The 22,298-nt window shown below is 40.0% G+C and overlaps 2 protein-coding genes across 6 annotated transcripts in view; one reads left to right on the top strand and one right to left on the bottom strand.

Moving 5' to 3' along the window:
* Nucleotides 1-4,460, bottom strand: part of SMPX (small muscle protein X-linked) — a 44,700-nt gene extending 40,240 nt beyond the window's left edge. For 2 of the 4 annotated variants that reach the window (XM_083362673.1, XM_083362675.1), the window contains exons 1-2: nt 3,325-3,454; nt 702-761 (exon numbers count right to left, since the gene is read on the bottom strand). In XM_083362673.1, the coding sequence (XP_083218799.1) occupies nt 702-740 (39 nt within the window). In that variant the 5' untranslated portion in view covers nt 741-761; nt 3,325-3,454. Of the gene's footprint in view, nt 1-701; nt 762-3,324; nt 3,455-4,259 lie in introns of those variants that run through there. The other 2 variants (XM_083362674.1, XM_083362676.1) reach the window with 2 other exon arrangements.
* Nucleotides 4,461-11,426: 6,966 nt separating this feature from the next.
* The window catches only part of MBTPS2 (membrane bound transcription factor peptidase, site 2), a 32,201-nt gene continuing 21,329 nt past the window's right edge, over nt 11,427-22,298 (top strand). The window contains exons 1-6 of one of the 2 annotated variants that reach the window (XM_083362672.1): nt 11,427-11,594; nt 14,819-14,964; nt 15,240-15,378; nt 18,333-18,436; nt 21,331-21,458; nt 22,059-22,177. In XM_083362672.1, coding sequence (XP_083218798.1) covers nt 11,562-11,594; nt 14,819-14,964; nt 15,240-15,378; nt 18,333-18,436; nt 21,331-21,458; nt 22,059-22,177 — 669 coding nt within the window. In that variant the 5' untranslated portion in view covers nt 11,427-11,561. Of the gene's footprint in view, nt 11,595-12,274; nt 12,398-14,818; nt 14,965-15,239; nt 15,379-18,332; nt 18,437-21,330; nt 21,459-22,058; nt 22,178-22,298 lie in introns of those variants that run through there. The other variant, XM_083362671.1, reaches the window with a different exon arrangement.

Here is a 22,298-nt window from a genome sequence, read left to right as displayed (position 1 = left end):
CAAGCTATTTGATTTTTTAGCTGAATACTATCTGGAGGGCCAAGGCTCCCACTTTAGTCAATTGGCAAAATGGAATATCCTGTTTAATGAAATAGCCAGCATTTTTCTGCCAAGAAACAACAATAACAGGTATTTAATTGAGAATCCCAAACATGCTTTTTAAAGAGGCAACTGGACTTTCTTGTTTTTCTTTGAAGATGTTTTGCTTCTCATCCAAGAAGCTTCTTCAGCGAAGAAGTGAAACATCTTCAAAGAAAAACAAGAAACTCCAGTTGCCTCTTGAAAAAGCACCTTTGGGATAATCATGGCCTGGATGGCTGAGAATCTCCATAGACATTTAATTGAGAGATTTATTTCCAGTTATCAGCTAAAAGAATGCTAAAAATGACAAGTTCAAGGCAAATAAGGAAAAATAAACAGCACAAGTAATGTGTGCATGCATGTGTATGACAGTGCTACTTAAAACTTGAGATAACACACTGAATTGCTTTAACACAGAACAAAGCACATTGGGGAAAAAGCACATTTTTATGCTAATAAAAATATGTAAGACGTGCAACAAATTGTTTCACTAAATTAATTTAGCTGCATGTCTAGCAAATTGAGAATAATTCCCAACTAGAATTAAAGCTTCAACCCAAGCATCATTCCATCTCTCCTCCATTTAAAGTATTTATAAGCAGTCACACAGAATACCTTACCTGAATGCTTCTGACATTTGAAGCTCGTTGATTTGACATACTTAAGCAATAGACTTTTCACTGCAAAAAACCCAAAATCAATTAAAGAAACAAAAAAATTATAGCAAAAACTTCATGGGTTATAATGGCATTGTATAAGCAAAGTTTTATTATCTATAATTTAACCATGGTGCTTCCTGGTAACTATGTATTCATCGGCTCAGATTATCTTTCAGACTCAAGTTTCAGAGTTACTAAGATACCCCTACAGAACACTGCAAGGAACTTAGAACATCTGAAATTCCTTATTGAATTTTTAATAGATCCAAAGAGAAATATCACTTTCACAACACAATAAGAAAGGGGCACATGTCCCATTAAAAGCACAAGTTAATAGCTATCTACATTATTTATTTACTATTTATTTCAATTTACAAAACAGAATCGCAAAACCCTTATATATCTGTACGGAACCAGTTTTCTGGATGAACATGTCTTTCAGTAGACTGTAACTTAAAGAGGATAAACAAACTACTCAGAGGTCTGATAAGAAGGGAATTCAGAGAATAAAGACCATTAGAAATAGCGAGAGCAGTGGCATTTTGATTGCTCAATTCAGCTTCCCATCTTACTGTACCTATTGAAGTACAGGTAGTCCTCAACTGACAACAGTTCCTTTAGTGACCATTTAAAGTTACAACTGCACTGAAAAAGTGACTTACAAACATTTTTCATACTTATGACCATTGCATCATCCCCATGGCCATGTGATTTATATTCGGATGCTTGACAACTCACATTTATGGCAGTTGCAGTATCCTGGAATCACGTGATCAACTTTTGCAACCTTCTGACAAGCAAAGTCAACGGGGAAAACAGATTCACTTAACAGCCGTGTTACTAATTTAACAACTACAGTGATTCACTTAACAAATGTGGCAAGAAAAGTTGTAAAATGGGGCAAAATTCACTTAACAAATTTCCCACTTAGCAACATAGATTTTGGGCACAATTGTGATCATAAGTTGAGGACTACCTGTATGGCATGGCTTGAATATATACAGTACTCTTTTCCAGAAGCCACTTTCTAAATTTATATGTAACTAAAAATAAATGATAAGAATAAAATATAATAAAAATGGAAATTCCTCAGTGATACAGCTTACTTTAAGCAGAAGCAATCTTTATTCCATGCCAGTTTTAACTGACCTCATTGCTGCTTGAGAAATCAGGACAACAGAATGTTGATGAGTAAAAATAGACTATCTTCTTGGACTGCAATCCCTACCCTCTCTTTTACTTGACTGTATCAATTGCTTAATTATATTTGGCAATAGAGATATTAAGGGAATTATGTCCTTATGTTTGACTGCATGAACAGGAAAGAGGCTAATAGTTAATAGAAACAAATGATACTTTCATATTTTCATATTTCCCCTTTCACCCAAAACACTCTTGACGTCTCACCATATACAGTATGTTAATATTGCACAAGCATTACAAAGTTGGGGAAGAAAATGAACTATTTCTGAAGTACCAAATCTTTTGCACTAAGGATGAAGAACTTGTGCTCCTTTTAAGGTTGACAAACTACAGGTATCAGCAGCCTGATCAGTACAATTACATAAGGGGTGTACTAGGCAGGAAATTTAAGATAGACTCTTTATACGGCTTATCCCTCAAAACAAATTCCCAATAAGAAGCTCACGAGTTGCTTTGGGCTTTAAGCCCCAGCCATCCTCCCGTCATGGTCAGTGATAAAGGGATGCTGGAAATTTTAGTTCAGCCTTGCTCTACACACATCTTTTTTAAGCCATCAAATTAATGTAAGAAAGTGAGTTCAGAATCCCACCTTGTTGCCTTAAAGAAGTTTTGGGCTACATTCGGTAGTTCCAGCCATTATATCTTGGGAATGTCAGCCAAAAGATCTGTTTTTTCTTTCCTAATATTACTACTTGCATTTATCTTGAATTCAGTGGAGCTTCTTCTTCTGTGTACATATACAGTACATACGCACTACCTGAAACAATGTGATTCTAGATGCTATATTCATTCGCTCCCACACTTGCAACCAGGTGTGCACAGCAATTTTTTCAGTTGCTGATAGCTGCGAGCTCTTTGTGTTCTGTAGAGTAAGATGTTCTGTCCTCTTTTCACATCATTTTGGAGTGCAGATGAGTTTTATGTAAGTGTATTAAGCCAATTTGACATATATGTGCATGTATTATATATATATATATATATATTTTCCATCCTTTCCCACTGAAATCAGTAGGAAATTGCTAAGCTGTTATTAGTAATTGCCACCAGAGTTTGATGATATAATTTTTGGGAGCTCTGGGTCTTCCAAAAGACAGCTGAGACCATTTGGAATTACTGGGTTGCCCCCATCTGTTGAAGACCTTTGGGGCACAATTGACAATTAGGGGGATAATTTTCAGTGTTTTCCTTACATCTTTTTAGACATAAAACCAGGCTGAGAAAATCCATAAATTATAGGCCGTAGTACAGTCTGATAATCAGTAATTGAATCATTTTAAATTTAAACAAGCTGAACAAATCATTTAAATTGTAAACAGAATGTAACTAAATGACTGAAAAAGCCAGTCCTATCAGGCATACAGACATTGAACTCATGACTTACCCTTTATGACCCCCCCAAAAGCGATGCACTGGAGTAATTTAGTAAGTATTGAACTTTACATGCACAGGTCCCTAGGATTTGTGATCCAGCATGAGGCACAGGAGGAAATAAACACAGGGGGGAAGAAAGCTCTTATCTGCTCTGCCTTGTCTAAAAATAAGGCCTGAGGGGAGTGCTGAAGGACATGCAGTCATTCAGCACCAAGCTACTTCAGTTTGCTTGGACGAAGTGGAGGCCTGCGCAAGATGCTTCTCTAATATCCATCTTTCCTACTCCTGCAACTCAGATGCAATTGAAAACAAGCTGGAATTGACACTGTTCTCATGGTGACCTCCCCCATCTGTAACGTATAAAACTGGCATGGATATTATAAAATGGAACTGTATTATTCTTTTTCTTTAAGACCTAGATAGAAACTATGCTGAGTAGCAAGTTTACTCTGAAAGGAGGGGGGAATACAACTCTGTATCAAAACGATTGCTCACAGTGCAGTTTATTTCATGAAAGGTCACTGTGACTCCAGAGTTAATGATAGCAGTGAGAAATTAATATTTCTGCGTTCAAACATTGGTATTATAATTTTGCTTACTTGTACATGGCTGTCCAGAAAGCCACAGGGAGAAAAATAAACATGCGTTTGGTTAGCTGTCACCAACTCTGCCCAGTAGGCTTTTATGAAAATCATACAAGAGCAGATACATTTATGAAACTGCAAAATCTCAGAACAACATTCTTTAATTTAAAAACCCTTGCCTGTATATCCGGTAGTTGCAGTAACAGTTACTGAAAAACATGAATGACCTGGTATAGAGAACCACACTCACAGCAACCTAGCCCTTATCCTTGTTCCCTAGCTATAAATGTATTTCCCAAGTCAACCTTTTATTTTTTTAAAGCTGTCCCCCTCCCTCCTCAGCTCCCGTTAAGTACAGTACCTGATTATTTATATCAGAAAAGTTCCAGCCCCTCGGAAGAGTGAATGCTACACTTGTTTTTGCCGCTGACTGAGGCACCTTAGGTCAGCTGAGATCTTTCATGTGAAATAGATGAAGTTCTTTGTGCAGTGGGTACTCTCAAGGGAAAAGACCTCTGGGATAGGAATAGAGCAATGTTCAGAAGCCAAGTGTAATAGAGAATTCCTGTCATAGCTTGCAGTTGTTCTTCCTAAATATAGAATAAGATTCATCCTGTAACTTCATTCTGTCTTAGTTGAAACTAAAGGTCTCAGGTGTCAAGCAAAAATATATGAGTGCTGAGTTTCAGCTAATGCGTTGCTGGCCATTTTCTCAACGTAGAAGTGTCAGAAGCTTTTTAAAATAGTTTGGAGTAAATAGTATTAAATAACTTCCTCCTCCTCATATAACTTTTTGCAGTGAACAGACCTCATGCAAATTTTCAGGCCACTTGTAAAGAAAAATAATCACGGAAATAGGATTCCCAGTATTATCAATTCCCCCCCCCCAAAAAAAGTCAAGGCATACCATTTTAGATTTTTTTTTGGTTGTAATTTCATCTTGACCTCTTTGACTGATATTCTGTATAGGAAAATGATGGAAGAAGCAATGGGGAACCAGGAGGAAGGATGTGTCTCACTCTTTTTGGATGGGTTTCAAAATGGAGGTATAAGTATCTGCAGTGTCCTGAGGTGGGATAGGACTGAAACCCCATTTCAAGAATGGAGTCCCATGGGCTATCCTTAGGCAGCTCAATTGCCAGAGGACCCTGAGATACTGGTGAGGGCATGCAGACATGAAGTTTGGATGTGGTTTGTCCCCAGGCAAGGCTGTGGGGATTTGTTCTTAATGTTGTTTTAATTGCCTTGGTGCTAATTAATCTTCCTTAAAGCCTATAATCAGTCATATTGTCAGATGTCCAGCTAGCGAATCCAAGAAAGGAACTCCTGGGACATTGTTTTTCCCAAAAGTAATACTTTTATTGAATACACTACACTGGCACAAAAGAAGCAAAACCATCTCTGCATTTCTCGCTCAAAAATCCACATAATTAAATTTGAATTCTCCCTTTGGCGGTTCCCCTAGCCCAGGGGTAGGCAACCTCGGCTCTTTTATGACTCATGCTGACTCAGGAATTCTGGGAGTTGAAGTCCATGAGTCATAAAAGAGCCGAGGTTGCCTACCCCTGCCCTAGCCCATTGCATTGTCCAATCAACTATGCTCCATTTGTTATGGGAACTGCCTGGATCCTTTCAACACCTGCACAGTGTGTCCCTGAGGAGGGGGAACCAGGGCCTCATGATCTGCAGATGGATTCTTGGCATTCTTTTCCATTCTTACCCCACGTGATACAAACACAAATACACACACACACACACACACACACCGAATGTTGCCAAGTGGAGAAGAAACTGGGTAAAAATGAATCACCCCTGGAAAAATGATACATTTGGAATGAACACACACGCACAAGCATAAAAAAGTTACCATTTACAAAACACTGTTTCACTTTGGTCATTTGGGGTACCTGGCATGAAGCTTCTTTATTAGTCTAGCTGCTTTAACGTTCTTTGCCGCCACCCATTCTGCATCTGCTACAGGATAGCCCTTCCATCGCACAAGGTACTACAACTTTCCCCGGTGGTGTCTAGAATTCAAGATGTCCTTAATCTCATAGTACTCCTCCCCTTTTATAAGGATTGGAAGCGGAGGAGTCCCTCCGACTGGCCTTAGTTTGGAATCTCGAATAGTAGACTGCAATGAATCACTGTGTGGACCCGCCTAAGTCTTCTTGGCATCTGTAGCTCCACTGTCACTGGGTTTATAATCTGCACAATGGAGAAAGGACCTATATACTTAGGACCCAGTTTCTTACAGGGCTGTCTTAGGTTTAAATACTTTGCGGATAAGTACACTTTATCACCCAACCTGAACTCCCTTTGGAGGGCTCTCTTCTGATCAGCTTTTTTCCTGGGCTTCTCTTGCTTTCTCTAGTGCCTTGCACACCGTAACCCATGTGCCTCTCAGGGAGTCCACCCATTCCATCAGTGTTACAGAGGATGGAGTCCTGGGAGAAGCTCTGGCATAGCTGCAAAATCAACTCCCATAGCCACCTTAAAAGGGGTAAGTCCCGTGCTGCTATGCAATGAGTTATTGTAAGCAACCTCAGTGAATGGCAGCAGCTCAGTCCAGTTAGTCTGCTGATAATTTACATAACGTCTTAGGCAGTGGTGGGATTCTGCTGGTTCTCACCAGTTCAGCAGAACCGGTAGCTAATGTTTTGTTGCCCAGGTCCAGAATGGACTTCTGGAAGTGGCATCCACACAGAGAACCAGTTGTTCAGATATTTGAATCTCACCGCTGGTCTTAGGTATTGCTCCACAATTGAGTTAGCTCAGGAGTAGGCAACCTGAAAAAGCAAAAGAGCCACTGGGAACTGGTTCCATCACACATAAAAAAAAAGTGGGAGCTGTGCGTGTGCATCCACGCACGCGCATGTGCATAAAACAAAATGTTTTGCGCATGCGCAAAATGTTGTTTTTGCGCATGCGCAAATTGTTTTTTGCGCATACGCAAATTGTTTTTTGCGCATGCATGTGCATGGATACAGGCGCGTGGTTCCACTTTTTTTATGTGGACGCACCTGCACGCCAGTGGCGACGGGTCTCCATGGTGACGGGCGCTGGGTTGTGGCGCCGCCTTCAGCCCGGGTGTCGCCGGAGCCACCCCCGGGACCTCCAAACTGCCGCCCGAACACCCCGGAACCGGCACCAGCAGGTCTCCAAACCGCACCTCCGCCCGAACACCAGGTCTCCAAACGGGTGTTCGGGCAGAGGTGCGTGCGCACCTCCACCCGAACAGCGGTTTGGAGACCTGCTGGTGCTGGTTTGGAAAGCTGCTGCGGGCCGCACCAGCCTTCTAAACCAGCACCAGCATGTCTCCAAACTGCACCTCCGCCCGAACACCAGCAGAGCTCCAAACCGCTGTTCGGGCGGAGGTGCGAGAGAGGTGCGCGCGCAGCTCTCCAAACCTTTGGAGTGGTGCGTGCGCACCTCCTCCCGTTCGGAGTGGTGCACGCGCACCTCCTCCCGTTCAGAGTGGTGCGTGTGCACCTCCGCCCGTTCAGAGAGGTGCGCGTGCACCGGGTGACTGGGAGCTGCAGGAGACGGCTCAGAGCCGCATGCGGCTCTGGAGCCACGGGCTGCTGACCCGTGAGTTAGCTCATTCTGCCACTCTGTTAGTACTGGCATGAAAAGTGGAGCTAAGCCCCTGGAATGAGCCTATCAGGCTCATGAACTCCCGCCAGAACTTTGCAGTAAACTGCACCCCCCAGTCTGAAATAATCCTCTTTGGTACCCCATGCAGTCTGTAAATGTACTGCACGAACATTTTTGCTAGGAGAAGGTCTGAGGGAAGCTTTGGGCATGGCATGAAATGTGCCTGCTTGGATAACAGGTCAACAATAGTCTATATTATAATGTTCCCACCACTCTCTGGCAACTCTCCTATGAAGTCCATGGCTATCTCCTCCCAAGGGAGGGTTGAATTGGCTACTGGCTGCATCAATCCAGGGGTGTTCCCTGGCAAGAGTTTCATAGATGCGCATACAGGGCAACTTGCCACATAGGATTCTATGTTCTTCTTCATCCTTGGCCACCAAAATTATCTTTTTATTAAGATGCAGGATCTTTACAAATCCAAAGTGCCCCACTGGCTTCACATCATGACCATTGTAGGACCATTCTCTGGTTGGCTGGGACATACACTTTACTCCCCTTCTATGCTAAGCCTTGCTTCAGCATCAGGTCTCTTTTATGCTTTTGGAACCACTCATCCTCTCCCAGGGCTTCTCTTAGTTGCTGGATCTCCTCCTGATCAAGAGGGTTCCTTCTGTGGCTGTCTCACACATGCTGGTGCTGCACGTTGCTTAGATGGGATGACAGAGTTAACTATCTTTTATATTTAGGCAGGTGTGAGAGAGCATCGTCAAAGAATTTCCCCCCCCAGCAAACAACGTAAGGTAAAGTTGAACTGGTTGAAGTATTGAGCCCATCAGACCTGCTTACAGGACAGTTTCCTTGGGGCCTTCAGTGCTTCCAGGTTCATGTGGTAGGTCCAAACTTCAAACGGGATTTTACTGCTGTCTCTGGGCGAGGAGGGCCCAGCAGAAAGCATAAGCCTCCTTCTCCTAGATGGCTCACCACCTCTCGGTGTCAGATAGTTTCCGAGATGTATAGGCACAAGGTTGCTGCTCTCTCCTTCTGTTTCTCTGCATTAAAATTGCCCCCACAGCCAAGTTACTAGCATCTGCCTGGATCACGATGACTCCTCCAGGTTTGGGTGTCTCAAGATTGGCTCAGTGGCGAAGAGTCTCTTTAGCTTTTCAAAAGTCGCTTGGCTCCCGACAGTCCAGTTCAAAGATTGATTTGATCTGGGCTTCTTCCCCTTCCTGTTTAGCAGGTTTGTGATGGGTAGAGCTACCTGTGCAAAGATGGGAATGAATTGCTTATAGAAGTTCTCAAACCCCAGGAAATTCTGCAGTTGCCTTCTGTTCCCTGGGGCCTCCCATTCTAAGATTCCCCTTACCTTTCACAGGTCCATTTGTACACCCTCCCTGGAGATGTGGTAACTTAAGTAGTCTAGACTGGTCTTGTGGAAGTCACATTTGAATAACTTCACATACAGAAGATTCAACTGATCAACAAATACAGTCAATGGAAAACCCAGAAAAGGGACTGACAATATGGAAAAAAGAAAAAGACTGTCTACATAAATCAGAAGGAAACTGAGGATCAAGAAGAAGAACAGATTGAAGAGATAAACAGTTCAGGAGAACTATGTCGAGATGAAAAAATTGAGAGATGATTTGTTAGTCCTCTCAAAAAAAATGGCAACCGGATGGTTTTTTCTACATCAAACAATCTATATAACAACACAGGGAGATTTGTTTTATGACTGAAAAGCATGGACATGGAAGATGATTTGGCAAAGAAAGAAAGACAGAATAAGACTGAAGAAAATTGGGGGTTTGACTTACTTCTGAGAATTAAAATAGAATATACTCAGATAAGATGTGTACTTTAAATACTAGATATTGTTATGAGATGAGATAAAGAAAACTTTTGTCATTTATAACTTAGAAGTATAAACATTAATATTTAATATGAATATTGATTTGCTTATAAAGGTTAAATGTAACGGTAATTAAGATATATATAAGCTAAAAATCTATCGATGAATATGTTTTTATTTAGCAGTAATAATGAATTATTAGTTTAAATATGAGATAGTGGATATTAAGAGAAAAAGACAGGAAGTATTAAATGTTGAAATAGGAGGAATTTTGGTTACTAAATTTAAGATATCTGGAAATTACCAGAAAATAAGAATATTATATTGTATTACTAAGTAGTTGATGTAAGATGGTGAGAATTCAAATAGATATGTGTATTCTGAACATTAGATCTTGTGATGACTTGTGATAAAGCAGGGGTGTCAAACTGCCGGCCCGCGGACCAGAGAGTCATGGAGAAACCACGCCCATCCCATTTTTGGCAATGGGAAAAAGTTCCGATCTGTCGCGCGACGTCACGTGATGTCGCGAGTTTGACATACCTGTGATAAAGGGAATTGGGGTTATTTAAAACTTGGAAATTATAAATATCAAACATTAAATATTAATGAGAAACTAAAAATTGGGAAAAATTAACCAGGGCAGTCTAAAAAGACTGAATGTTAAAACAACTGGGATATGTATAAAGTAAAAAATATTGATAAATGTAAGAAAGTTATTTTTTATTTCATCGATATAAGAATTGTATTAATTTAAATATGAGACAGTAAATACTAAGGGGAAAAGAGAGGAAACATTTAATGTAATAGTTTGAGATCTGTACTAAAGATATTTGTTATGTTATTAAATTATTGACCAACTCAGCCGCCACGTTGCTTTTCAAATATTTAAATGTAAAACTAGAAAACCAATAATTTTTTTTAAAAAAAGATATATTTTAATTACATGGCAAAATAATGCAAACTGGTTCAAAAAGAGTCAACAACTCCGATCTTTCCACCAAGATGAAGCTTTGCAAATAGATAAAAAGCTGCCTTTAAAACATTTCTGTTATGCTTACGCTAAACCGAATCAAAAATTCAATCGCCCGCCTCGGATTTCACCTGTATATATGTCGTCCCATCTGAAGTGTTGCTTTTTCGCCCCCTGGAGTCATTCTAGGGCAGGGGTAGGCAACCTCGGCTCTTTTATGACTCATGGACTTCAACTCCCAGAATTCCTGAGCCAGCTTGGCTGGCTCAGGAATTCTGGGAGTTGAAGTCCATGAGTCATAAAAGAGCCGAGGTTGCCTACCCCTGTTCTAGGGGCAGAACATAAATGGAAGGGAAGGCGGGTGGCCTTTTGCAGTTTACGGACGCAGGAAGTCAAACGAGATTGTATTTGAAATCCCAAACTTCCCTCGCCTTACATTCCCGCCAAGGAATACAGTCCACGAGTAAAGATAAATGCTTAGTTTACATGTATCAGACCAGTACATTTATTTTCAAGTAAGCTACGGCGACTGTGTGGTGTATGGAATAAGGAAAGAACAGTGTAGTAGACTCCAAAGTATAATATAAAAGGCTACAGCGTCAACCGGTCTTCAGCAGATCGTTCCAAGAATCTCGCTTGGCACCAGAACGGCTCGAAGGAATTTTGCAGAATAAGCGTTCTTGCAGTTGTAACGCATGCGCGCACGGAGGCACTCGCGCAAACCTTCCGAGGGGTGGGGCGGGTTCGGGTTTCCGCTGGAACTTCCGCTGGTTCTTCTAAAACTGAGTTGAAGCATGGGAACTCTGGGAGTTGAAGTCCACAAGTCATAAAAGGGCCATAGTTCCCTACCCCTGTAATCTAATACATTTGCTTTCCATTAGTCAAGGACTACCTGTAAGTTATATCTCCTAATATCTGTGACACAAACAACGGCATAAAGTACATCAATGGTTCCAGGATATTGGTACGAGAGTCTTTGCTTCCGATACAATAAATTTTAACACAGCCTTCCTTCCTAGACCAGCGTTTCCCAACCTTAGGAACTTGAAGATGCGTGGACTTCAACTCCCAGAATTCCCCAGCCAGCTATGCTGGCTGGGGAATTCTGGGAGTTGAAGTCCACGCATCTTCAAGTTCCTAAGGTTGGGAAACGCTGTCCTAGACCCTACCTATGCGCTGTTGCGAGGATCGGAGGGGGCTTCGAGCCTTCCAGCTGCTTGTCCCCCTTCTACATTTTAATGACATTAAATACATGGTTAGAAATTGCGCAGGTGAGATTTTTCTTCCGAACCCACTTAGTGAAACCCAAAGGTGCTTTTCAAAAGGCAACTGGACTTTCACTAAAAAAGCTTCTTGGATGAGAAGCGAAACATCTTCCAAGGAAAAAAAAAACCCAAGAAAGTCCAGTTGTCGTTTGAAAAAGCACCTTGGGGGCACCTGGATGACTGAGAATCTCCACAGACAGTGAAACCCTAGGGCAGGGGTCTTCAAACTCGGCCCTTTTATGACTCATGGACTTCAACTCCCAGAATTCCTCAGCCAGCATGCCTGGCTGAGAAATTCTGGGAGTTGAAGTCCATGAGTCATAAAAGGGCCGAGTTTGAAGACCTCTGCGCCTAGGGAGCATTAAAAAGCTTTCTCGAGAAAAAGGAAAACCCAGGCGTGAGAGTAGGTGGAAAAGATGTGCGCTCGGACTTCCTAAATAGTCACTTACGATTTGAACAAAACGTAAAAAACAATAGAGACTTCCGCTGTTTTTTCACGCAATACGTGAATTTGCGTGAAAAAGCACTTTTATCAACTGCAAAGTAGAACCTGAAGTCAACGCTAAGAACTACACACTCAACACCCTAGGTTCCTCCCGGTGCTCTTTCCGGAAGTCTCATTCTCAGGAAATGCGGAACAAAATGTTCCGAGGGACATTTTGTTCCGGGCTGCAAATTGTGAGTCGCCGGCTTGGTCGCTGTGGTCGCTTTGGTTTCGCTTTGCTGCCGTCACTATGATTCCCCTGCCTGTGGTGGTCTGCGTACTGGGGGGCTGGTGCACCATATACATAGCCGACACGGTACTGAAGGTAAGACGGGAGCCTTTCCCCTTCTTAGGCCCTTGAATGAGAAATCTTTGCGGGCGATACGTTCCTCAAGTCTGCAGAGAAGGAAGAGGAGCACCTCATAGCGGCCACGTCCCTTCTCCCCGTTCTGCACAACTCTCACTCGGGCTCTGCCACTTGCCTTGTGCTATCTCAGCTGCCCAAGGAAAAAGGATCCGAACTATGCAGGGCTGCTTATGCGGCTTTCTGACCGAGGGAGCCTCTTTTTTATAGTCCTGGAGTTAACGACCACAATTGAGCCCCAGATTTCTGTTGCTAAGGGACGCATTTGTTAAGTGAGTTTTGCCCCATTTTACAACTTTTCTTGCCACAGTTAAGTAAAATCACTGCAGTTGTTAGATTCGTAACACCGTTGTTAAGTGAATATAGATTCCCCACTGACTTTGCTTGTCAGAAGGTTGCAAAGGGGATACTACAGCGGTTATAAATGAGTCAGTTGCCAAGCATCTGAAATTTGATCATGTGACTTTGGGGATGATGCAAAGGGTGTACATGTGAAAAATGGTCAATTTTCAGCGCCATTGTAACTTCAAACAGTCACTAAATGAACTTTTGTAAGTTGAGGACTACCTGCACTTTGTTAACATAAGTAGCTCTAGAGGGCAGGTGGTTGTTGTTATTTATTAGGCATTAGGTCTGGTATTCTGAATTATGCTGGATGTTAAAAGCGTGCAGGCATGATTATCAGCTAACTTGCTGCTTGTAGCTTCTGGGGTTCTTTTCCCATGCAGGATTGTCAAAATCCCATGAATGGCCTTGGAAGGGGAGGGGGTGCTTGGGGCAGCCTTATCTTGTATATCAGAAATAAGTCAATTTCATGAGTGTTTTCAAATATGTTTATTGTCTTCTTAAACCAATCATATTTAACTGGAATCCTTCATTTTTATGTGCTGTGTTAAGATTTTGAACCATTCACTGATACAGGTAATTATTTGTTTAATGATCATTTGAAATTATAATGAAACTGAAGAAAGTGACATATGACTGGTTTTCACACTTATGAAATTGCAGCATCTGGTTATGTGGAAAAAAAATCAGTCATGTATTTATGACAGTTATACTGTTCTGGAGTTACGTGATCATTTGTAACCTTCCCAGGGATCTGGCATCAGACAAGCAAAGTCAATGCAAGAAGCCTGATCTATTTAATGACTACATGATTCCCTTATCAACTACAGTAATTCACTTAACAACTGTGGCAGAAAAGTTTGTAAAATGGGGCAAAACTCACTTAACTGCCTTACTTAGGAATGGAAATCTTGGGCTCAGTTGTGGTCATAAGTCGAGGACTACCTGTATTCAAAATGAATTAGGCACATGTCTTCAGTTTGGAAGTGCCTATACTGTAGTTACAGTAACGTTCCCCAAACCTTGCAAATCTCTTCAAATTCTGTTGTCAGAATTCTGGTTCTTCTCATCTTCTCTTTGATTTTGTTTACTCATTCATTTCAGTAAGCATGTTGGGTTCATTATTTTCATTGCTATTACAGGAATCTACTACTGCAGTTTCTTCCAAAATAGCAAGTCTTTTCCAGAGGTATGATGTGCATTCCAGAAAATAATGTTGAGAAATAATGCACTCTTGATGCTTTACATCAGGGTATCCAACCTTGGCAACTTTAAGATTTGTGGACTTCAACTCCCAGAATTCCCCAGCCACTCCTGCTTTACATCCAATCTAAAGAACAGCTGAAACCAGTCAAAAATATAGCAGTTAATAATCTAAATTCTGCCCCTTCATTGTGGAATCTTCATCACATAATGCTCATAGCAATTCTGTTGATACTTGGCAAGTTCTCGCCTCTCCTGACATTTTATATTGAAACATAAGAGAGAAAACCAGCTTTCAGCATCATCTTCATTTCCTAGAATGTCTGTGAATTCCAAATGTATCCATTCATTTTTTAAGGAAAAAAAATGGTGGATGGCTTGGCCCAGTACTTATTTGAGAAGAATATGTATCTTTCAGGAACAGGATAAACATAAGCAGGGGTAGAAGAATAAGAGAAGAGACAAATAATGTTCTGCTATGTTGGTGTCTTGTCTATAGATAAGGCAGCTATTTTGTGAATGAACCACTTGCTCTTAATAGCCATTTTGTCAGAATGTCCTTAACATGTTCTTGACATACCAAATGTTGGCTTGCTAGCCCCCATTAGTTAGGGACATTTTCTAGAAATAAGGGAGGGTTTGTTGTCACTGTGTGTTGGGGGGAGAGAGCACAGGGGGAGGCTCAGCTAATCTCAATGTACACATGTTGTACTTTGACAATAAAGGTTTATTATTATTATTATTATTTAAATGAGATGTTTGTGCAATCATACTTCTAATTTGCAAACTTCTTCAGTTCCTTTTTTGTTTTACTGTATTCACCTTCTTTTACAGTCATCTTCTCTGAAAGAACATTATGAGGAGTGGCTTGCATCCTATGGACTGTCAGTTTCTCCATTCCATGTGCGATGGCAGACAGCTTTTTTCAACCGCCTTTTCTACAACTGGGGAAGATGGAAGCCAAGATTTCTTTATCTCTGGTATTGTTTCAGAAATACCATTCAGACGTCTATGAGACAATTACTGGAAATTCTTTTATATCCTTCCAATCAGCGTGGCTACTGTTCTGAAACTGCTTGTTTACATGAAACAGTACAGCTAAATAGGATGTCCTTTTGTCTTGGTGCTAAGTATTCTTTTTTGTACAATGAATGCATGTTTCTGGGGTAGGGAATTGAATATTTGAATTTGCCATGTGTGCTTGCCAAGTTGGAGATGCTATTAATTTATAACAATATTTACATGCTTGCTTCAGGTTTAACATAGGGATGGTTTTTGGCATAGCAGCTATGTTTGGTTCTGTGGTTCTGCTTGGGAAGACACTGACACAAACTCTGTCACAGATGTTAACTGAAAATCCTGCAAGTCAAAATGATCAAATGCTACAGGTTGTGGTGAGTTTTATTTGTATATTTATAAACTAACCAGTGAAATAAAACTTAAAATCAGTATCTTACAAGAAGTCATTCAGACTTTTCCTATGCTGATGTGTCCTGATATTTATTTTTATATTGAAAGATTTCTGGGGCTACTTTCCCAGAACACAAGGTAACCTAAAGTACCTATGTAGACCCCCCCCCCCAAAAAAAAATGTCCAGGAAAAAGAGAAAAAAACACAATACCTGGATGCTGTCCATTTATTGCAGAGATACAACTTTTAGTTACAACTCAGAGTGCTTGCTTTGACCTGTAAAGACCTGTAAGGTTTGTCACCTAGATACTTACAGGACTGCCTTTTCTAAATAATATGGACTCAGTATGCTTTTTTTCTAGAAAAAAAGTGTTTTTCTGTTGTGGCATTGATCACCGTTCCTTTCTTTAATGGTGTTCCAAATAATGTTAAAAATGGTGCTTTTCCAAAAGGCTTTTAATGAGCAAATTGTCATCTTTTTATGATAGATTTATTTTGGTTTATTGTGTTTTTAATACTTTGATGTTAAATATAACTATATTTTCTTAGAACATTTTTATCCCTCCCCCCCATTTTAATGTATTGCCATTGTCAACTTATAAAAATGAGTAAACAGAATGAGAGCCTGTTTAAAGTTTCAGTTTTTCAGCTGAGATCAAGTTGGCTCTTTTGGACTTGCCACAATATAACTGTAGTCCAAACTTGGCAATGAATATAATATTAAATGCAGTTAGGTTCGTATTTATAAATGAGAGCTGTTCAATTAAGTGTGGCATGTAAACACATAATCAGATAATATTTATGGAGAGATGAAATAATTCTTCCCCTCCCTGTGTGTATTTTTATTAATACATTCTTAATGTTTTAATTGCAATAAACAATCAAATAATATTGAGATAAAATTGTATTAGCACATTAAAATGAAAATATATTCCTCTTAACATGTTTTCCATTCATTTGATCTACACACAAACTCATTCTATCTCTAGATAACTATCCAAAACAGCTATATTGAATGCAGTGGATTCTGAATAGCACTTTTTAAAATTGATTTTATACCATCTAGTCGGTACTGACTGTTAGCAACCATATAGATTCTCTCCAGGATGAAGCACTTTAAGATATCTTAAATAGACTTTACCAATCTGGTGCCCTCTGTGTGTTCTGGCTGGCCATACGTGAAGATTGGCAATGCTGGTTTTAGCTAAACCAGAGGTCCCCAACCTTTTGGGCACCAGGGACTGGTTCTGTGGAGAAAGGTTTTTCCATGGACCGGAGAGTGCATGGTTTTGTGGGCTGCCTGCATCCCACGGATGGGGCTTTGCTTGTTTGTGCGGACCAGTTGCTGGTATGCCGCGGCCTGATACTGGTCCACAGACCAGGGATTGGGGACCCCAGAGCTAAACTATAGTTGAAAATTTGTGGAGGGCACAACAGTTGAAAAAGTTTGATTTAGGCTTTTTCATTTTCGGTTTTAAGGAACATAAAAAGAGGTAAATGTCTATGGAGATTTTCAATCATCCAAGTCCTTGTTGTCCCAAAGGTACTTTTTCAAAAGGCAACTAGACTTTTCTTGTTTTTTTCCTTGAAAATGTTTCGCTTTTCATCCAAGAAGCTTCATCAGTTCTTTAGGATAAAAAGCAAAATATTTTCAAGGGGAAAAAAAAGAAGAAAAGGCCAGTTGTCTTTTGAAAAAGTACCTTTGGGACAATAAAATGAAGTATATTACTGCCTTTCTTCACTAACTCTTGTGATTTGGAGTTAGGGGTTTTTCAACCAGGATAGTGTGTAAATATGACGGGATTATATCTGGTTATAATTTTTCTCCTTTGTATCTTATTTCCCCCCCATGAAAACGAGTTCTTTATAACAGGACTTTTCAACCTTTTCAGCCATTGTACTACTTTTAGGATATGGCAATATCCGAATACCACCAGTCGCCTAGCAAGGTGTCAAAAACTTGATGACCAAAAAAAAAAAAAGGAAAAGTGATAAAGTACAGGTAGTCTTCGACTTACAACAGTTCACTTAGTGACTGTTAGAAGTTACAACGGCACTGAAAAAAGTGACATGACCATTTTTCACACTTATGACCATTTCAGCATTCCCAGAGTCATGTAATTTACATTCGGATGCTTGGCAACTGATTCATATTTATGATGGCTGCAGTGTCTCAAGGTCATGTGATCCCCTTTTGCAACCTTTTGACAAGCAAAGTCAATGGGGAAACCAGATTCACTTAACCTTTTATATCAGGGCTGTCAAACTCAATTTCATTGAAGACTGCATTAGCATTGTGGTTACCATCAGGGGGGTTCCTTCCTTCCTTTTTTCCTCCCACCCTGCCTCCCTCCTTCTCATTCTCCTTCCTTCCTTCCTTCCTTCCTTCCTTCCTTCCTTCCTTCCTTCCTTCCTTCCTTCCTGTGCTGATCCTGTCACTTCTGCTGAGCCCTGACAGCTGATCGGCACTTCTGCAGGGCTGTCAGGGCTCAGCAGAAGCACCAGGATCAACACGGCTCCAACTGATTGGCGCTTCTTCAGGGCTCAGCAGAAGCGCCAGGCTCTAGCTGTTCCTGGTGCTTCTGCTAAGCTTTGACAGCCCTGCAGAAGCGCTGATCAGCTAGAGCCCGGCGCTGATCCTGGCACTTCTGCTGAGCCCTGACAGCCCTGCAGCTCCAGCCGTCTCGCTCAGGCTTGTGTGGTGCTGCCACCGCTTCAGCTTATTCCCCCCCCCCCACTTCTTTAGGACGGTTGTGTACCACCTGCCAGGTGCCAATGTACCATCGGTGATACGCGTACCATCGGTTAAAAAGCCCTGCTTTATAGGAACACTGGGAAATCTGTAGTGGTTTTTAGGGCAGCTGTGTTATCAGAATGCAGGAAGACCAATCACTGCATCTCTTGCTGCCTTGCATCTTGTTGTGTCTTTAAAAACAGGTGCCTGGTGTAAACCTTCCCATCAGCCAGCTGTCCTATTTCTTCACAGCAATCCTCATCAGTGGTATTATACATGAAGTTGGCCATGGAGTGGCAGCTATTAGGTAATGCAATCCACATTTTGATTTTGTAACCAGAAAAAATATCATTTGCTAGAAGCCTTAATTTCTATGATTTCTTAATTTCTCATGTTTACCTATATGAGAGTATATGGGCTAAAAATCTCAAAAACAAAACAGGAAGGAGATAAAATGATAGAGAATCTTGGGGTGACTTTCCACTGAAAAGGAACTGGACCACATTTTGTGAGCACATAATATACCTAAGGTTAAGTTCATAATCTGCTATAAGTGCATCTTCTTCCCTAAAGGTGCATAATTAATTCCAGCTTCATTAAACCTTCATTTTGAGGCCAGATGTTTGTCCCAAATTCTTGACATTTATTTCAAGAAGCATTGGAGCTGATGCAAATGAAATTCTTAAGTTATATCTGATCCCCCTGGTAGGAAAACAGATGCCCTGGTTGGAATAGAACTAGGAATGGCCTGAATTCAGATGTGCATTTTGAGGTTCGTGGCTAATTATCAGCTAAAAACTTTTTTCTCAGAAGGGTTATCATTAAGTTTCGCTGATAACTTCCCCTCAAACTGGAAATTGGTGATAGAGCAGAAGCTTGTCTCATATAGGCTTTTGGCATCATTTTTAATGTCGTTAGGTTACAGTCAGGCTACGTAAATGCTTATTCAAAGAATGAATAGTATAAAATATTGCGTTGAGGTAAATAGGTTGTCTTAGTACAATAGAATTTGAGTTGCTGAGGGTATATGAGAACCAGCAAAAGATTTACTACTTATCTTCTTTAAACTTGATCAAAAATCTTGCCTTTTGCATTGCTGCAAGGCAGATATGCTAAAATTCCACTATTTGAACACACCCGCCCATGTGGTGCTAATGAGGTAGAAACAGCCATATATTAATGCACTGTAAATTTCTCAAGAACAGTTGGACCAATTTAATTTACCCCATTACACAAACATGTTGGAAAATTATGTACTGTAAGTGCCTTGTGAAGATCCTCTTAGAAGATTTGAAACCTTCTGTCATGTAATCAGTAGCTAGGCTTTGTGTTACCTCAGTGGAACCAGGGCTTTTTTTCTCATAGAACGCTCAGAACGGAGTTCCGGCACCTTTTTTGGATGGAACCTTGTAGGGTAGGCAAGGCGGGTTATATGACATGTGTGAGTTCCGTCACCTTTTTCTTTTACAAAAAAAGCACTGTGTGGAACTATGACAAAAACTGGAGAAGGCATAAGTTTATTTACTTTCTTTTCTTCAGTTTCATCATGCTGTGATTTAATATAGATTAAAGTACTATCTTTGTAGGTTTTAGGAAATATTTTTTATTGATGTTACTTGTGTTTTGATCTTATAGTTTATAGATAATGCTAAAAATATTATGCTCTTGAGAGTTACTCTGATCTTAGAATTAAACTTTTAACATTATAATATACTCTACTCACTATTTCCTTCTACTGCTTGAGACCTTTTGGGGCCAGGATGATAACTTTGTATTTTTTCTTTTTCTTTTCTTTTCTTGTTTATTTTATCTTGGCCACAAATGAAAGATTTCTTGAAAAAAGGAACTGAATTCTGATTTCTATAGTCTATTCATTTATTTTATTTGTCAAATTTCAGTATTATCCATAACACAATCATAATAGTAAAGTTGGAAGGGACCTTGGAAGTCATCTAATCCAGCCCCCTGCTCAGGAAGGAAACCCTATACCATTTCAGACAAATGGCTGTCCAATCTCTTCTTAAAAACTTCCAGTGTTGGAGCATTCACAGCTTCTGGAGGCAGGTTGTTCCACTGGTTAATTGTTCTGTCAGGAAGTTCTCCTTAGTTCTAGGGAGAACTCACAGAGTTATGCTCACAGTTACTTTTTGCTCACTTTACCTGTTATTGTATCACTTTGTCAATTAGTACTTTCATGTTTCTAATATATCTAATTCAGCATACTATTGTTAAAAATGATAGCTATACTTATGCTCTTACTGCAAACATTAGTTTTGGTCAAATGTAGGAGGTTGCCCCATTATTTCATAATGTTCATATAGTATCCATGAAAATCTGTAGCAGCAGTTCAGTTAGTAGTGTTCTGGTATGTTGTAAAATTTTATCTGTTTGGAAATAAATTGGAGTGAAAACCAGTTCCTTTGTTGGAAAGCAAACATGATTGCTTTAAAGATCATATAGGATGAAGAATTACCTTTTGAGCCCACCAGTACAAATCAGTTTCACTTGATTGCCATGATAACACAGGGTGTCTGATAAGGAAGGATTTGACATGAAATTCTTTTTTAATTACTACTTCACTATAAACTAAACCCTCATTGTCCTTCAATTATCTTTTAATTCCCAGATTTCTGACTGTTACCATAGCTTTAGACTGCTTCTTTTTCTTTCATGGAACAGATCTGTTATATTGTGCTGGTTAGATACTGAATAACAGATCAAAAAGTTCTATACCTTTTATACTTAAACAAATCGTAGTGGGTTATATACTACACCCCTTTTGGAGAGTAATAGTTCTGCCTGCAGATTGTGGTAAAGGTTATAGTTCAGATAATTGAAATAAAGCACACTGAATACTTGGAATGAAGTAACATTAACTGCTTTACAAAATATGCTTGTTATGATTATTATTTTGTTCTTCTGAAATACATTCTTCTTAGGTTAATGGCAATTCATCCTAATAAGCAGGCATATACATAGAATGAAGGCTATTGCTAAGCACATTGATTTGTGCTTCTTAGATTGTAAGCCGCCCTGAGTCTTCGGAGAAGAGCGGGATATAAATGGGATAAAAAAAATTAACTATAGTGGTAGACATACTAGTAGAAACTAAAATTCTATGCAGATACTGTGAAGCATGTTGATCTGTTTGGTTACAAATGATTGATTCAGTCTTTAAAAATATTTTCTATTGTTTTTTAGAGAGCAAGTTCGGTTTAATGGCTATGGAATTTTTATATTTATTGTCTATCCCGGGGCATTTGTTGACCTGTTCACTACACACTTACAACTAATATCTCCGATTCAGCAGCTAAGAATTTTTTGTGCAGGTGAGTTAATTGGGTTTACTGTTGCAGTAAAGGTTTGGGGGGGGGGTCAGTCCTGATTGGTATTTAGATGGGAGGCTAGTAGGCTATTCCAGGGCTGTAAGTTAAACTGGGAAGTTAGAAACCTTTCCTATAAGAAGGTAACAGTCAACCAATTCCAGATAGATATGTACGTGAAGACCATGGGAGTCACACTTGCTTGACAGGAGCTTTTTTTTCTTGACCATAATGACAACTATGAATATGATATTCATTCAGAAATACCTCTCAGGATAGTTCATTTTTATTGCCCTAGCTGTGCTTGTCCTTTGTGCTGAAAGTCGGAGTGGTTCCCAGTCATGTTTTTATGACTTTCATATACATTTTTTAAGTCAAGACGTCTGTTAACCATAAACTTGTAGCATTTACCGGTATGGTTCCAGTTGCATTTAAACACTTCATTTTCAAAATCTTAATGTTAGCTTCACTCCTGAAGCAGAATTTATGAGATTTAGATTAAATTGCTATTGTAATAAAATAAAAAATAGTTCTACATATTAAAATTCTATTTAGCTTATTCTTGCATGGGTAGACATTAAATGCTTTGTTTTTCTGGTTTTGCAGGTGTCTGGCATAACTTTGTGCTTGGTGCTGCGGGTCTTGTAGTTCTCTTCTTTCTACCTGCTATTCTTTACCCATTTTATTACACTGGTGCAGGAGCACTTGTTACTGAAGTCACTCAGGTAACAGCATTATAAATTCACCTCTTTGGAAGAATAGTTTGTCATCTGTACAGTCAAAGATAGTGGTGATTTTTCTCTTTTCTAAAAGTGTTGGTGATATATACTGGAAGGTTATTTGGAA

The sequence above is a fragment of the Vipera ursinii genome (genome assembly GCF_947247035.1).
Source record: "Vipera ursinii genome assembly, chromosome: 4".
Taxonomy (NCBI): Eukaryota; Metazoa; Chordata; class Lepidosauria; order Squamata; family Viperidae; genus Vipera; species Vipera ursinii.
This window is presented reverse-complemented; position numbering and strand designations above follow the sequence as displayed.